An 18,831-nucleotide genomic window follows, 5' to 3' on the forward strand; every position below is an offset into this window, starting at 1 on the left:
ACATTGCGCCTTGTAATTTTACAGAGTTCGGCACTAAGTGCAGCAATTCCTACATTGGATTTCAATTAAAATTTTTAACAATACTTTTTTGCCTTTATATTATGTATTTACAACACTATCCATACAAATTTCTGCATTTGCTTATAAGATTTACTTGTAGATGAGTGAGGCAAGTTAATCCCACCTACTTCGAAGCTTGGGTTAGCTTTTATGAAGAGAGTGGGATTTAGCCTTCACTAATTGTGTTGTTGCTACTGTTTATGTATGGGATGTAGGCATTGGATGCTAGTGATTTGTGATGTGTATATCAGTGGTAATGGTTTCCTAACTTTGTTGGTATATTTTCCAGAGTTATTTTTTAAATGTTCTGTAGTTATCTACGTGTTTTAACTTTCTTGGTAGGTTGTTGAACTGCGTGGGTATCTGATGTGTTCTCACAAAAGAACCGTATGAGTTGTTGACAGGTGTGGGGATGTAGAGGGTTGTTGTAGGTCGTGTTATACGATATGTGTCTCTGTTGTATCGATAGGTGATGTTGAAGTAATTCCTTGTTAATGTCATGTAGTGTTTCAGGTTTTTAATGCTCAGAATTCTGTGTATCACGATGTGCTTGTCGGATATTGGTTGTTGCGTGTAAGGTGTCCAGATCACTGTTGAGACGATTTTCCTGTGTAGTATTTCTAATTTTGTTAGGTGGCTGTTTGATGTATTTGCATAGACTATTATTCCGTATCTGAGTAGGAATTCGCAGATATCGTGATATAGGAGTTTTTTTATGTTGGGTGGAATAATGTCTTTAACTTGGAAGAGTGTTGCTGCAATGATCCGGAGTTTGGCGGATAATAATAATAATAATAATAATAATAATACCAGTTTGTTAACAGGAGTAGGTTCCCTGAGCAGAACTTCAAAAGGATTATGTTTGGGAGACATACACTTCAGAATCACCGTGTATTGTGCTATGTCAGAATGTTTACCTGATTGAGAGTAAATTTATATGATAAGTAAGAAGACGATACGTTTATGGAATTTCACTAGCATATTATAAAATTATTTGAGATTTTACACACTGAATTATGATGACAAAGCATTTTCAAAATTTTACAACAATTAACTGCTTTGACAGATAAAAAATAGTACCTTAATATGCTCTTAAGTTAGCTGCATTAAATTGATAATACAAAATGTTCATTTACAAAGAGAAAATGCATTAAGGAAAATATTGCTTGTTCGTGAGTATTACCAAATATGTTCCGGTAGTAGTATATACTCATCCCAATGATCCTTGGTAAGAATATGTGAACAAACAATTTATATTAATAATTTGGAATAGTGATTATTCTGCTTGTTGTAGAGGTTTTGCATGTTTGAAACACTTAGACAAAGGTACATCACTGTAAATAGCTGATCCAATGAGATGGGACATGTAATGCAAGAGTGTTGTAAATTACACTATAGACAGATAACTACACAAGAGAAGTGGAGTAATTTATTACACTCTGCTACTTGTGTGAAGAGATGAAGTCTATTACTCTATGCTCACTTTCATGAATCAGTTGAGCTCCTCAATTGAGGTACTTTGTCACTCTCATTTTGATCTCTTCTGTTTGCTTATTATCATCATGTGATAATTTGTTACTGAATTGAACTATATATTTACAATTTTTTGCCGTTTTCTTTCTCATTTGATATTATAATGATTTTCATTATAATATTTTTGTTATAAATTTATGTCATTTTATTTCCACAGAGCTGAATTACAACAAATTACAACTGCCCAGTCTCATTCTCAGATTAGCTTAATATAAGCTTCGAAGTTGCAAGTCGATACACCTTATTCCTATAAATAAAGAAAAAATATTCGTTTATTACAAGTGCCATTTTGTAAAATGCACATAAACTTTTTAAAAAAAAAAAAAAATTTAATGCAAATTTGTGAAAAAAAAATTTAGAATTCATGTAAATTTCGTTGTACATGTACATAATGAATTATAAGTAGAGAGTGCAGTGGAACTGGCGTGTGTGTCTGTACAGAGGTAGTCTACTCCAAGAAATACGACTTAAGTTCCCTTCTTGTTAGGCTGACCACACGTAATGTTTTATTGTTTTTTTTCATATTAATCGGCCGTCCCGTCGTTTTAATAAAAATGTCAGTTTTGTCCCGTTTTTAATAAAAACAATAAATATACTTTAATATTGGTCAATCATAAATTATTATTAATAACCTATAATCATATATCAATATCATGGATACCAGTAATTTGTATAACCATGGAGTCATATTGTTCGATACCATATATCGATATCTGTAGTGATTTATTCAGCGAAAATTAAAAAAAAAAAAAAAAAAAAATGCATATTGGTAACACTTGCGCTTCCCAGACGGCGTCTGTTCTGCCGTAGCGTTAGTTTTTGTTTTGTTGGTATGCTAACCGGTGGCTTTGTAATTCAATGTCGTTGGTTTAAATTTCATATTTTTTTAAGTTTTAAGTCTTATTTTTTAAAGTTTTAAGTCTTATTTTTTAAAGTTTTAAGTCTATCCTTGCATTGTCAGAGAGAAGAAACTGCAGTTTCGATGACGATCTCCAGAAAGAATTCAAATTTATTTAACTAGACAAGCTGTATACAAGTAATGGAACAAAAGTACAGATTTTTTTCTGAAATGAGCGAAAAACGCCTATACTTTCAAAACTTTTGTAATATTATAGAATTTATTCTTTGTCTTCCAGGAAGTACAGCACCTGTTGAGAGAATATTTTATGTTATTAACAGTATGTGGTCAGAGGAGAAATCTAGATTAAGTGATCTAATCAATCTAATCTAACCTAGATTAAGTGAACAATGAGGGCTATATTATTTAAATTAAGGGGATATTAAATCCCACATTGTTTTAAAACCGAATAAGAAACTCAAAGATTGGAATCAGAGTTTCATGCCAAATATAGTAAACTATAAAGTATCGGCGAACACTAGCGTGAGCTAATGCAAGTGACCCTAGTACGTAGATGTGGGATTTAATATCCTCTTAATTTAAATAATGTTTATATCACCGAAATGAAGCTGATTAGCTCTTTATATTTAAGTAATGAGAGCTATGTTAGTTGTAAAACAAAATTGTGTCATGAAGTGTGAGAAGGTTTATGATAAGATGTTGAAAGACCAAAATTTGCTGCATAAGATCACTTCATCGGAGAAATATTCATGGTACGATCGGGGTGATATACAATCTCCCTCTACGTCTGCCAAAATTTTTGTATGGATTCCGTCAATGAAAAATAATGGTAAGCTCAATATGTTTATGTAATAAAACTTATTTATATCTTCTTACTTTTTGATGAATACAGAATATTACATTACCACGAACCGTTTTTGCCATCCCAATGTTCCGTTTTTTTTTTGTTTCAAGGGTATATGGTCAGCCTAGTTCTTGTTGCCTACTAGATGAACTTATTTCTAAGCCTTTCTACAACTGTTCCCGATTTAGTCGATCTCTGACTCAGACAAGCGGTTTTATTCTTCTAAAAACTTGGGTGTTTCTTGCCAGTAACTGAAGGAAATCTACACAGAACCCACACTATTACAGACAATAAAAATATAGTGTTAGGATTAGAGCCCACGAGATGGCGTCACTTGTAAGCTATCTAGTTCACCGGATACCGTGTATAATGAGAGATAATCTGAGGCCAGCTATCTCTGACTGCTATTGGTGGAGATTGAACTGTCTCCAAAATCTTGATAATTTGCATCCCGCTAAAATGGCCACGCCGTTTTAAGGGAATAAAAGTAGAATTATAGGGGGAGTAAAAGGGGTTAGCAGATTTGGTTATTTAATTATCATATGTTCATAGATATAATTATAATTAGTAAGACATGGCCAACAGAAGATGTTATAGTTAGTGGGATAAAATGTGAGGGGTATAGTGTGTTCAGGAATGACAGAGAGAACAGAATGGGTGGAGGAGTGTTAATAATGATAGCTGTTGAACTGCAGCCAAAGAGAATAGAAGTCAGTGTTGTAGCTAGAGCATTTTGCTGCTCGGGGCGGTCCCTGAGTTTGCTGCTCTTCTCAATACACACCAAAAACAGTACAAAAAGTCAAACCGACATAGAGAGAAATAAATTAAACACTGTATTAATTTTTGAAGTAAAACTTTAATTTCAACATTCTAAAATGTTAATTTTCTTGCCTTTCTATTAGCAAAATCGTCGATGACATTAGTGAAGTCTATTTCATAGTAATATAGGTAATTCTTAATCAATTTATTTAGAAAAACTCCTCTCACAACTAGCAACACTTACAGAAATTGTGAGGGAAAATTCGCAATAGTATTACAATATTTGGAAATGAGTTCTCGAGACTGTATTTTAGAATTAACTGCAAAAGTTGAAAAAGGTTCAAAGTACCGCCTGGGAGCACCGCCCACTCTGCCCTCTCCTAGCTACGCCTCTGTTAGAAGTTCAACTTCTGAATAGTGAAAATAGCACATTTGAGGCTATCTGGCGTGAGGTTGAGGTCAGTAGAACAAAATGTACAGTTGGGTGCTCTTATAGACCAGGCTACGGAATAGATGATGCATGCATAGGCAAATAGACTCAATGAGTGGAGGACAGGTAATTATTATGGGGGATTTCAACGATGGTAACATTGATTGGAGAGAGGAGAGGACAAGTGGGAGGAAGTAAATGAATTTTATTCAGTTGCTAAGGGATTACTACCTGAGAGATCATGTAATGGAATATACTAGGGGTTCGGAGAGCTTGACCTAGTAATTGCATCTGAGAAATTGACTAACATGAATATGACCATATTGGCCATATTGACTATTATTATTATTATTATTATTATTATTATTATTATTATTATTATTATGTAACACTTCCAGGGAGTCAAAAGACACATCGAGGGAGGACACCTACTCTACAACTCACCGTCTCCACCACTCCAGTAACCGCAGCTACCTTCATCATCTACACCAACGCCATCTACCGCCAACCATCAGCACTAGTATTTTCACAAACAATCACACACACATCCATGCACACAGCGGGATTAGAACCCGCAGCCGTTTGGCTGGAGAGCGCATACGCTCTCCAGCCAAACGAATATGACCATATGGCTGGTAACTATGACAAGCTTAGGAGATTGCTTGGATCAGTGCCATGGCATGTTAAACTGCAAGGGCTAGATGTTGAGAGTGCATGGGAAGTGGTTAAGGAGCGTTTGAGGGAGGTAATGACTGACTGCATACCTAAAGTCCGGAGAGTAAATCAATTGGGAGTTAAATGGATGAATAACACCATTAAGCTTGAGCTGCAAAAAAGAAAGAATTGTGGATGAAATTTAAGGAGAAATGTAGCCTGCAAGCACACAAACAGTACAAAGCACAGGATAGAAGGTAACTAATGTGGTAAGAAAAGTAAAAGCAGATTATGAAAGGAAATTAGCAATGCAAGCTAAAGTGAATCCAAAACAGTTCTTTCGATATGCTGCAAGTAAAAGAAAAAAATGTATACTGCAAAATGATTCTAAGAAATGCCAATGGCAGGGAGGTAACTGAATCAACTGAAATAGTAGAATTATTAGGTGAACACTTTGCAAGAGTATATCATCCAGGATGTGATATTGCAGGAAGGAGAATACGAATGGGTGATACAGGAAGTGAAGTAAATGAAATGGAGGTAAATAGTATATTACAAAACCTTAATGTAAATTCATCTGTGGGATTGGATAATAGTATACCAGCTCGAGTCTTACTTGAAGCGACAAAGGAATTGTCAGGTCCCTTGACCATACTGTTTAATTTAAGTCTCATCTCTGGGTAAGTCCCGAGTGGGTGGATAGAGGGGGAGATAGTTCCATTGCATAAAGGAGGTTCCAAGACTGCTATTTCAAATTACAGACCAATCAGCATATCAGGAATCATTGTCAAGATTTTGGTGATATTAGTCAAGAGCAAAATACAGGAATGGATAGATGAAAATGGGATACTGTATGGAGGACAGCATGGTTTTGTAAATGGTAGACCATGTTTCAGTAACTTGCTCACGTTTTATAATACAGTGATGGCTGTAGTTAAGGTTAATGGATTTACAGTGATACTGCTGGATGTTGCTAAGGCATTTGAAAGGATACCACATGGAATTCTAATTAGTAAACTGTAGCACATGGGGATGGATGTAGGTTGGGTTAGATGGATAGGGTAGTTGATGGAGAGATATCAGAGAGTAGTTTATTGAGGAGTGGAATTCAAAAGAAGGCCTGTTACTAGGGGGTGTGCCACAGGGTTCTGTTCTTGGACCACTGCTATTTAATTTGTTCATTAATGATATAGGAAAGGATCTGAGAATAACTGTTCATTTATTTGCTGCTGATGCAAAGTTGGGTAGAACAACAGTGAATGCACATGATGTTAAAATTTTGCAGGATGATTTGGATAGATTGGCAGTCTGAGCTAATGAGAATGGATGTCAGTTTAATATAGCAAAGTGTAAGGTTATGCATTTTGTAGTGAAAAAATTAGCAGCAGTATATCACATTGGTTGAACTTTACTCCAGAAGGTTGACAAAGCCAGAGATTTGGGTGTGTTAGTGAACAGGGAGTTGCCGTTTAGGGACGCACATAGAAAAAGTGGCTAAATCAGCTCATCACATCACTTGGTTATTGAGGAATACTTTGAAGCAGAGATAAGCAAGTTATTGTTCCTCTTTATTGAACCTTGATAAGAACCCATCTTGACTATTGTGCCCTAATCTGGGTCCCTGGGTTTCTTCTTGATGGGGAAGAGGTAGAGACGATCCAGAAGCGAATGTCCAAGATGATAGCTGGTCTATGGGATGAACCTTATGAGAACAAGTTGAAGATCTGTAGTTTACAGAAATTGGTTGATAGGAGGAAAAGAGGTGATATGATTCTTCTTCATTCACTACATGTTATTCCCGCTTCCTATGCAGGGTCCGCGTGTTACTTAGATGTGACTACTTGTTAGTACGACTCCCGACCGACTTGTCTCCTAGTCTGCCGCTGGGGGGGGATATATTTTTGGCCGTAGAAGTTCACGGGGTCGGTTTGCCTGCTTGGTGGAGGAAAAAGGCCAGATAAACTGGCAGAAAAACCCAAGGCCCGCTAACTTGGCTATGTCTTCCTCAGGCATAGTTTCTCATGTCTTCGATGGGAATCGAACCTGGGACACTCCTTCCCCAGGTATATGTTTGCGAAGCGCAAAGCGAATAGGCTTACCGCGCGGATAGAAGAGGTGATATGATTGAGACCATTCAAATTACTGAAGGGATTTTTACAAGATTAATTCAGAGGAAAATTTTCAGAACAGGTCTTGTGATGGTAGAACTATGAGCCATCCACTCTCTACACTTTTGCTCAGGAAACTGAGCAAGAGTGTAGTTAGAAAGGGTGTTAGAACTAGGTTTTTTAATTGTAGATTGGTGAATGAGTGGAATAAGTTGCCAGAGTTTGTGGTGGGTGCCATGACTGTAAAAGAATTCAAAGCATAGTATGATAGATACTGTGCGAATGCCGAATAGTTGTGGTTGAGATGATGTTTATAGCCTCCCTCGATGAGACTAAGGGCTCCTTAGAGTTGCCCGCAATAATAATAATAATAATAATAATAATAATAATAATTAACGTATGTTTGTAGATCCTCTATATCATAGCTTCCCAAACTGTGGGCCACGGCCCCTTTGTTGTGGAGGGGGTTTCGTTACGGAGGGGGGGCTGTGAAATAATGAAGACAAATTGAAAATATCTTAAGACTAAGTAGAGTTTTTTTTATCTTAAAAGAAACGTATTTAATTTTTGTTATTTATTATTTCTTTTTTGTTATTTTTTATATTTTAATGGGAAAAAATCACATATTTTTGCTGGTTCACAAATTTTGCTTCCCGCATTTTTCGGCGCTTAATGAATATTAGTAAATATATGCTTATTCATATAAGGTTCATTTCAAAGCCGAAATCCAAAAATTGCAGCTTAAAATATTTGTGTAGCAGTATTGAAACATCCATCACATTAAATTGTTATTAAACCTCTTTTATGTTTTTAATTGTTTCTTTATTGCTAATCGTTTTACATTTCGTGTGCTTGTACTGCAAATATACAATAACAATATATCTATCTATATAAAAATATGAGATAATGTGCCATGCAGAGGCGTAGCTAGGGGAAGGCGGAGGAGCGGTCCGCCCCTGGCGGCACTTTGAACCATTTGGAACTTTTGCAGTTAATTCTAAAATACAATCTCGAGAACTCAGTTCCAAATATTGTAATACTACTGCGAATTTTCCTCGCAATTGCTGTAAGTGGTGCTAGTTGTGAAAGGAGTTTTTCTAAATAAAATTGATTAAGAATTACCTCCGTTAATATGAACTAGACTTCGCCAATGTCATCGACGATTTTGCCAACAAAAAAGCAAGAAAAATAATATTTAATAATGTTGAAATTAAAGTTTTACTTCAAAAATCAACATAGTGTTTTAATTTATTTCCCTATACGTCGTTTCGACTTTTTATAGTTTTTTTTTGGTGTGTATTGAGAAGGATGAAAAAACTCAGGGACCGCCCCGAGCGACAAAAGCACTAGCTAGACCACTGGTGCCATGTCAAATGTGTATGTAAGATGCTAAAAATGTAATATTTTGATTTGATTTTTGCAATATTCGCTGTGTATGTTTTGCATTGAATATAAATACAATAAATATTATAATAATATATGTCTATATTACGATTATTTTTCGGGGGGGGGGGGTCGTGAAATATTTTAATTTTTCCAAAGGGGCCCCGACATCCAGAATTTTGGGAAGCACTGCTCTATATGATGCAAACCGAAGGCATGGTAAAAAACTATTATTAAATAATGATTACAGTGCACTCACATTTAGTCTTAAGTATCCATGGAGATGATGAAGGTAGGTTTGCCACCTGTCCCGAATTAGGCGGGACATCCCGAATTTTAAGAAAATTTTCAGCTTCCTGAATTACACCTAAGCAGGACAACTTATATATTTAAAATACAAATATTATTAAATCTCTAATACCGTTACCAATGTATTCAATCTTTTAATTTTTTTATAAGGTTAGAATTACATATTCAACTTTGGCTTTTTCATTTTATACATTTAGAGGAGAGGAAGACTTTCATATTCGATTAAGTGTGTCCCTCTTTGGACTAACCAAAAGGTGGCAACCCTACATGTAGGATGAAGTTCCATGTGGAGATTGAGTTCTGTTGATTCCATGACTAAATTTTAGCGAATAAAAAGCGTCAGCGGATTTCTCTCCCCCATCTGTCAATTTCAATTTAATGTCAATTTAATGTGGCAAAGTGTAAGGTTATGCACTTTGGGGTGAAAAGAATAGCAGCAGTATATCGCATTGGTGGAACCGTACTCCAGGAGATTGATGAGGCCAGGGATTTGGGAGTGTTGGTGGATAGGGAGTTGAAGTTTAGGGGGCACATTGCAAAAGTGACTAAAACAGCTCACCAAATCACTTGGCTTCTGAAAAATACTTTAACATGCAGAGACAAACAAGTTGTTGTTCCTCTGTATCGAGCCTTGATAAGACCCCATCTGGACTACTGTGCCCAGTTATGGGCACCAGGGTTTCTTCGTGATGGGGAGGAAGTGGAGAGGGTCCAGAGACGAGTGACCAAGATGATAGCAGGTGTGTGGAATGAACCTTATGAGAATAGGTTGAAGATTTGTGGGTTGCAGAAATTGGACGATAGGCGAAGGAGGGGTGATATGATTGAGACATTCAAATTACTGAAGGGTTTTTATAAGATTGATCCAGAAGATATTTTTGAAAATATGACTGGTGGTGGGAGGACTAGGGGCCATGCATGGAAGCTGGGCAAGAGCGTGGTTGACAAGGGTGTTAGAGCTAGGTTTTTTACTTGGAGAGTGGTGAATGAGTGGAATAAGCTTCCAGAGTCTGTTGTGGGTGCTACGACTGTGAATGAGTTCAAGGCAAAATATGATAGATACTGTGTGAATGCTGAATAGTTGTTCTTGACATGATGTTAGAGCCTCCCTCGATGAGTCTGTCGACTCCTTGGAGTTTCCCGGAACAATAATAATAATAATATCTTTATGAATAAATAATAAATGATTTTGTTGCATATATTCGATTGATATTATTTCCTCTTGTTGTTTTCATCATATTACTTCCTCTATCACCAGGGTGCGTTTTTAGATCAAGTGGAGTATTTAAAAACATGTTTTCGCTGTCGAAATTTCGTAATGTTTATAATGGATCTTGTTTGGTGTTTTGAGTTTATTTCTTAGTGTTATAAAGATGAATTCCGTGCCTTGTACGTGAATTTTCAGAGCAAAGTTATGGTTTATTAAAATTTTTAAAATCAATCTAGAAAAGTACAAAACTCATGATTGCCATGATAAACTCAAATTTTACTAAAAATACTGTTGAACATGAAGAACATGAAGATCAAGAGGGGGGTGAAGAAAGCAGTTGTTTCAGGAGTAAAACTGAAGGGTGTGATGCTTCTGATGCTACACCTTCGTGTCTAACGTTTACTGTGTGGGATGTTTTGGCTATTTTAATATCCATTGTGACGTTTTTATTTGATGTAGTAACAGATCTCTTGGTAGCTTATCTTCATTATCAAAATGGAAATATGACATATTTTGTATTAACTGTACTTCCTTTTCTTGTTGCAACTTTGACAATGACTGGATTTAGTTTGCGATGGTATATCATTGATGAAGAGAACCAAAATATATTGCATCCAGCTCAGTGGCAGTGGGCACTTCGCATTGTGTTCCTTCTTCTACAGTTGGGACCTGTACTGAGGTGAGAAAAACTCGAAACAACTTATTTTTAAGTATGTATTAGTTAGATGGTTAGTAAGTTAATTGAAGTTCATTGGACCTACTTCTGAGTTAAATGTAGATGTTGAATTTTTAGCTGTTGAGCTAAAAAATAATAATAAAATAACTTCAATAATTTCTTTGCTTCTGCTTGTCAGTGTTCTCCTAATTATCGCCATAATCTCTTGTGAATTTTTTACAATTTTAGTACCGTAACCACTAAAGTCACCATCACTCCCAGATCTTTTATCTCTTCCACTTTTTCAAAATTTTTATTAATTGTGTATTCTACATTCCAACCTTACCTACCAAATTTCAGGACGTTGCACTTAAATTAGCAGCTCCACTCATATAGGCTATTGAGATTTTCCTGCAAGGCCAATTTCTTACAATTCTTCCCAACTTTGCATCATTGGCAAACAGGTGCACACCTCCAGATAAACGTACCCAATGTTATTAACTGGCATATTCGATATAGGGAAGGATCTAAGAGGAACAGTTCATTTGTTTGCTGATGATGCAAAGTTGGGTAGGGCAATAGTGAATGCAGAAGATGTCAAAATCTTGCAGGATGATTTGGATAGATTGGAGGTCTGGGCTAAGGAGAATGGATGTCAATTTAATGTGACAAAATGTAAGGTTATGCATTTTGGGGTGAAAAGATTAGCAGCAGTATACCACATTGGTGGAACTGTACTCCAGGAGATTGATGAGGCCAGGGATTTGGGAGTGTTGGTGGATAGGGAGATGAAGTTTAGGGGGCACATTGCAAAACTAGCTAAATCAGCTCATCAAATCACTTGGTTGCTGAAGAATACTTTGATGAACAGAGATAAGCAAGTTATTATTCCTCTGTACCGAGCCTTGATAAGACCTCATCTTGACTATCAGGTCTATGGAATGAACCTTATGAGAACAGGTTGAAGATTTGTGGGTTGCAGAAATTGGTTGATAGGTGGAAAAGAGGAGAATTGATTGAGACATTCAAATTGCTGAAGGGTTTCTATAGGATTAATTCAGAGGATATTTTTGAGATCAGGACCTGGTGGTGGGAGGACTAAGGGACATCTATGGAAACTGGGCAAGAGTGTGGTTAGTAAGGGTGTTAGAGCTGGGTTCTTTACTTTTAGAGTGATAAATGAGTGGAATAAGCTGCCAGAGTCTGTTGTGGGTGCTATGACGGTGAATGAGTTCAAGGCAAAGTATGATAGATACTGTGAGAATGTCGAATACTTGTGTGGACATGATGTTTAGGGCCTCCCTCGATGAGTCTAAGGACTCCTTGGAGTCGCCCGTGGTAATAATAATAATATTAAATAATAATGGACCCAAAACAGATTCCTGTGGTACTCCAATAAGTGGAAAGCCTTTCTCCTTTGGGATACTAGTCTTACATACACAACCTGTTGATACTTACCTATCAACAGGCAATCAGCTGTCCAGCTCCTTAGTCTGTTATCTAATCCCATCTGTTTCAGGTTAGCTACTAGCTTGTTAGTCTATCAAAGGCATTTGAAAAATCCAAGCACATCACTGTATATGTATCTCTTTTATCCAGTGAATTTGTCACCTTGTAATGCATAAGTAGACTGCTAAAGCATGACTTCTTCCTAAAGCCCATGATGACCATCATAGAATACTGCTATTATCGACCCATTCCTGAATTCTTGTCCTCACAAACTTCTCTAACACCTTAGACAGCAGCTCCAGGAACATATATTGACCTGTAATTTGTAGGCCAACCTGTGTGTGTGTGTGTGAGGGGGGATAAGATGGAACAATTTTTTCCATCTTCCATTTCTTTAGGACTCATATTAAACAAGTATGCTAAAGGTACCATTAATTCTCTAAAGCATTCTTTTAAGACACAGCAAATACTTTCAAGTTCTGCTGTCTTATTAATATCAAGTTCACTTAATTTCTCATATACCTCCTCCTCATTCATCAACAATTTTTCCTCCACCATACCCTCTACACTTTAACTTCTTACGATACTACCTTCACAAGGATGAAATACACTGATAAATTGCTTGTTGTCGTTATGGGCTTTTATGGAATAAATACAACACATAAATAATTAAACAAGAGATGAATGTCCTGTTGAGAGATTGCATTACTTATAAACCACTGGATTATGATCCCACTAATTCTTAAAATAAAACACTAAAAAGCTTTTTAAAAATGTCACATCTTTGCCTCCTGAAATAGTTTTAATAGTTAACAGTTAACCAAGTTAAAAAAAACTTTCAACATCTCTACAACCTTTCAACAAACTCTATCTCTAATCCACAGTATTTTAATAATAAGGTGTGACACCTTTTGGCTACTTGTATATGAAATTTAATTTATAACAAAGGAGAACTACCAAAAGATTTAATGACCTTAATATTTATACCTATACCAAGAAAAGTAATGCAGTGAACTGCAAGGATTTTAGAACAATAAGCCTCATTTCCCATACATCAAAAATATTTATGAGAATCTTAACATGAAGAATTGCATCTAAAGTGGAAGAATTTCTTGGAGAAGATCAGTTTGGTTTCAGGAAGGGTAGGGGAACAAGAGATGCAATTGGACTGTTAAGAATAGTAAGTGAAAGAAGTCTAGAAGTGAATAAAGAAGTTAACATCTGTTATATAGATTTTGAGAAACCTTTTGACTATGTAAAATGGGATAAGATGGTGGAAGTCATGGAAAAGATTGGTATGAATTGGAAAGACAGAAGGCTAATTATCTCACTATATATGGGACAAACTGCCATGGTGAGAGACATATGGTATAACAGAACCAGATATCATTGGACGAGGAGTAAGACAAGGCTGTTCTCTGTCACCAATTTTGTTCAACATGTATTCCGAAGCAATGTTAAAAGAAGCACTGGAGAATTCAGAAGAAGGAATAAAGATTGGAGGTAGTCAGATATTTGCAATACAATATGCAGATGACAAGGCATTGCTATCAAACACTGAAACAGGACTACAACATCAGTTGAACAGATTACCGGAATCCTGTATCAATTATGGAATGAAAATTAACATCAGAAAAACAAAGGTGATGAAAATAGCAAGAAAAGAGGCAAATATGGATATCAGAATAAATGGGAAAAGTTGAACAAGTAAAGACATTTAAATATCTAAGAAGTGTTATTAGCAGTGATGGGAGATGTAAAAGTGACATAAAAGTAAGAATAGCAATGGGAAGAGATGCCTTTAATAGAAAATGGAATCTATTCAGAAGTAAAATGGATAGAAACCTAAAGAAAAGACTAATAAAATGTTATGTGTGGAGTGTTGCCCTCTGTGCATCTGAAACTTGGACATTGAAGAAAGAAGAAATTAAGATTTTGGAAAGCTTTGAGATGTGGATTTGGAGAAGGATGGAAAAAAGCAAATGGACAGATAAAATAACTAATGAAGGGGTCTTAAAAAGACTAGGAGAAGAAGAAAGACGTCTGTTAAGGAGGATAAAAAGAAGCAAGGGAAACCGGATCGGACATATTCTGAGAGGGAACGGAATCATCAGAGATGCCATAGAAGGAAAAAGACCCAGAGGAAGAGTAATATGATAGAGACCTTCAAGTTAGTTAAGGGATTCTACCAGATTAATATGGAAGAAATTATAAACAGATTGGATTTAAGATGGGAAGAATTAGAGGTCATTCCTGACAGTTTTATAAAGATGTGCTGAAGAAGGGTGTGAGGAGAGTTGTTGGTGAGTGGAATGCATTGCCAGGGAGTGGAAATAATTTCAAAGTTTATTATGATAGCATGATGCTGGTTGGGTGGGTCTCCCACAGTCTGTTGACTCCATGGAAGTTACCAAAATAATAATAATAATAATTGAAGGAATGCATATTTATGTTTAATTACATGTAATGTATAGTGATAATTAAAAGAATGTGTTATTTTGTTTTGTCAACACATATTTCTGTGGGAAGTTTTCAGTATTGAGACCACATAATATAAATAAGGAGTTTATTAAAAATAAGTAAAACCCAGGTAAATAAGTAAACCCCAGGTTAATAAGTAAACATAAGATCACTATACTGACCTGGAAAATTGCAATTAGTCCAGGAAAATTTAAAAAAGCTGAAATGGAGTATTTTAGGTTTTTCAGAGACACATTGGTGCGGAGATGGATTCATGGATTTACCAGAAGGAAGACTGTACTTCTCAAGAAGAAAAGATAACATACACAGAGAAGGAGTTGCATTATTAATTGAAAAGAAACTTACGCACTCAGTAATTGAAATAAACCCAGTGTCTCCTAGAATAATCACAGCCAAACTTCAAGAAAAGAAAAAGGTCAAACAATTAAAATAATCCAAATATATGCACCAGACAGTAACCATTCAGAGGAAGAAATAGAAAATTTCTATGAAGAACTACAACAGGAAATAGATAATCCCAAAAATAGAGAACTCATGATAGTGATGGGAGATTTTAATGCTAACATAGGACAGTTCACAGCAGACAAAAAAAAAAAGATGTGATGGGGAATTTTGGATACGGAGAGCTTAACGACAGAGAGAACAATTACTTCACTTCTGTAAAGCAAACGATCTAATGATTACAAACACATTGTTCTATCAACGCCCTAATAATAAATATACATGGACATCCCCAGATGGTAATATAAAGAACTGCATAGACTATATCATCATAAACAAACAATGGAAAAGATCAGTAAATAATGTACGAACATTAAGAAGTTTTGATTTTGACACTGACCACGAAATATTAACTGCCAAAGTGAAGATAAAATTCAACAGGAAAAACAATATCAGAAAAGAAGAAAACATCAACCTATCAAAACTAAAAGATAGCTCAAGCAGAAGTCGATTTTTAGAACAGATGTGCTTGAAATTAAAACCCTCCATCTTCCAGAACAGCGGAAAATACTGGGAAGAAGGAAAAAAAACAGTGTTATCAATTGCAAAAGATGCTCTAGGGTCCAAACCCAAAATAAACAAATGGATAACCAAAGAAATCATAGCTACCATAGAAGAGAAAAGAGAGGCCAAGATACTTGTAAACCAACAAAACAATGAACAGAATAGAGAAAATTATAGAGCACTAAAAAATAAAGTTCATAACCTATGCAAAAAAGCTAAAGAAAAATGGTTAGAAGAAAAAGTTAAGAAATGCCAAGAAGCATACCAACAAAACAACCTAAAAGTCTTCCATGATACTGTAAGAGAAATTACAAAGGAATTCTCAGCAAAAGCAGTAACAATGATAAACAACAAGATGACTGAAACTGGGAATATTGAATATATGTTACCGCTAAAGTGCAGAAATCAGTTATTCTGCAGATTATCTAGGTATTGTGCAGATTAACTACAGTGATCCGTTAATGTGCGGAAAATTGTTTCATTTCTCAAATTACCTAGGTAATCTGCACATTATCTACTAGGCACTCGTTAAAGTGAAAATAAGATCTTTGCTGGAACAACAGCAACGTTTCTGTATGTTTAAATTAAGATAATATTATTTATTTATTTTTTGATATCTAAAGAATCAAGTTAATACAATCAAACAATCAACAAATTAGTTGATAGAATCAATCATCAATCAATTAATATAATACAAGGAATCAAACGGTTTAAAATCTTATTACAATTAAGAAAAAAACATATGATAAAATTATGTTTACTTATTAAAAAACCAAACTAAAAGTGGAGGAAGAGGGGGGAAGGAGTAGGGAAAGGAAATGAGAGAAACAAACTTTTGAACTTTAACGATATGGAAGCCGTTAATATGCACATTACCTAGGTAAAATGCGGAAAACTCTTGATTCTGCACGTTAACGGAGCAAATCAGTTAATCTGCAGATTAGCTTGGTAATGTGCACATTAACGGTTTTTGCACTTTAGCGGTAACATATATAAGAAAAATCTGGTCAAACCATTTTAAGACTATCTTCCACTAAGGATACAAAACTACAATGCCAACAATAGAAGAAAATAATGATCACCCAAAATTTTACAAGAAGAAGTTAGATACGCAATAAAATAGATGAAAAACAATAAAGCACCAGGCATTGATACTATCCCTACTGAACTGTGGTCATATGGAGGCAGCATATCAATAGAATATTTAACAACCCTATTCAATAAAATACTACAAACAGGAGAGATCCCAGATGACTGGAGAACTGGAAAGATCATCCCAATATACAAGAAAGGAGACAAAAGAGACTGCAGAAATTACAGACCAATCAATTTACTCCCTCACACCTATAAAATATTCATAAGAATTATACAAAATAGATTAAAAAACACCTGTGAAGAAATGATAGGCATAGAACAAGCTGGTTTCCAAGGAAACTATTCAACAATAGACCAAATTTTCACACTGCACCAACTAGCAGAGCTCAGCTGGGAAGACCATAAAGAACTATATTGTTGTTTTGTGGACTTTAAACAAGCTTTCAATAACATCAACAGAGAAATCCTTCTTAAAATTCTACTAGAAAAAGCAATAGACAAATATATAATACAGTTTCTAATAAAATATTACTCTAAGACAAATGCAATAATTAAAAAGGACACACTCACAACAGAACCCATAGAGATCCAAAAAGGAGTAATGCAAGGATGCCCGTTAACCCCATGCCTATTCAACATATATCTAGAAGAAGTTGTAAAGAAGGCAATAGACAATGAGCCTGGAATCAATGTCAATGGTTTAAACATAAATAATATCAAATATGCAGATGATCTCGTCCTTCTTGCAAGAACCCCAAATAAACTACGAAAGTTGATCAACAAGCTAAACGAAACCTGTAAAACATATGACATGAGAATAAATATACAAAAGACAAAAGTGATGAAAATAGTGAGGAATGGAACTACCATCTCAGCCACCCTAAACGGAGAACAAATAGAACAAGTAGACAACTTCATATACCTTGGATCAAAACTAACAGAAACAATAGATGAACTCAAAACAATCAAACACAGAATAGTGATAGGATGGAAACCATGGGAAAATTACAGAAAATCTGGAAAACAAACAAGATATCTAAGCAAGCCAAAATCAAATTATATTGAAGCAATAATTATACCAACAGTCATCTATGGAGCTGAAGCGTGGACAGTTAAAAAAAGAGAGGAGAAAAAACTGCTGGCATTTGATGAAATGCTTAAGAAAAATAAATAGAACAAGTTGGATAGAAAAGAAAACAAACATCACAGTCAGACAAGAACTATTGTATAAAAAAAAGACCATAATAGAAAAAATTAGAAAACAACAACTGAGATGGTTTGGACACACTGTATGCATGGATGCAGACAGACTTCTTAACGTCCTAATCAATACTTTTACAACTGAAAAAAGAAGACCCGGAAGACCAAGAATTACCTGGATGAAATTAATAAAGAAAATCTCAGGGTGCAGAACATATAAGGAACTTTTTCGAACAGCAAGGAATAGAGAAGACTGGAAGATCCTGCTCAAGAGAAGACTCAACCCGTCTTAGACAGAAGAGAAGAAGAAGTAAAACTCAACAAGTTTTGTATGTCATAAGACTTGCATCATCAGGGCTAGTGGTGCATGAAAGTTTTACATAACAAAAGCCTATTAACAATTAATTACACATATTAGATGTTGTTGATGTTTTCAAAACCATTAAATATAATTGATAAACCAATATACAAATAATAAATTTGTTACTATATGCATGAGGCTTCTTTAAATTTTCTTGTAAAACAGTTATTATCAATATATGCCGTATTTGTTTGTTGCCAGAGTACTTGATGGCCAGTAGTGGTTGTGTGGAATGCCAGGCCTGATTTATGCTCTCTTCTTTTTTCAACATCTTTTATGTGTTCAGACATGCAGATCTCTCCCGATCTTCCTGTCTGGCCTACATAATAAATACCACAAGAGCAATGAATCTCATAGGTGCCTGGTTTTTTCATGGGGTGATGTGGAGGTTTTCATGGATGTAGGAATCTTGATTTTTTTTTTTAAAAGGTAAAAG

The 18,831-nt window shown here is 35.3% G+C and overlaps 1 protein-coding gene across 1 annotated transcript in view; it reads left to right on the forward strand.

The window, feature by feature from the left end:
• The first annotated feature begins 10,278 nt into the window (after positions 1 to 10,278).
• LOC150104476 (XK-related protein 6-like) overlaps positions 10,279 to 18,831 on the forward strand; it is a 144,489-nt gene continuing 135,936 nt past the window's right edge. The window contains exon 1 of the mRNA XM_090395164.1: positions 10,279 to 10,828. Within this exon, the coding sequence (XP_090251290.1) occupies positions 10,401 to 10,828 (428 nt within the window). The 5' untranslated portion in view covers positions 10,279 to 10,400. The remainder of the gene's footprint in view (positions 10,829 to 18,831) is intronic.

The sequence above is a fragment of the Typopeltis vanoorti genome, chromosome 7 (assembly GCF_054136105.1).
Source record: "Typopeltis vanoorti isolate ZY-2024b chromosome 7, IOZ_Tvanoo_1.0, whole genome shotgun sequence".
Classification (NCBI taxonomy): Eukaryota; Metazoa; Arthropoda; class Arachnida; order Uropygi; family Thelyphonidae; genus Typopeltis; species Typopeltis vanoorti.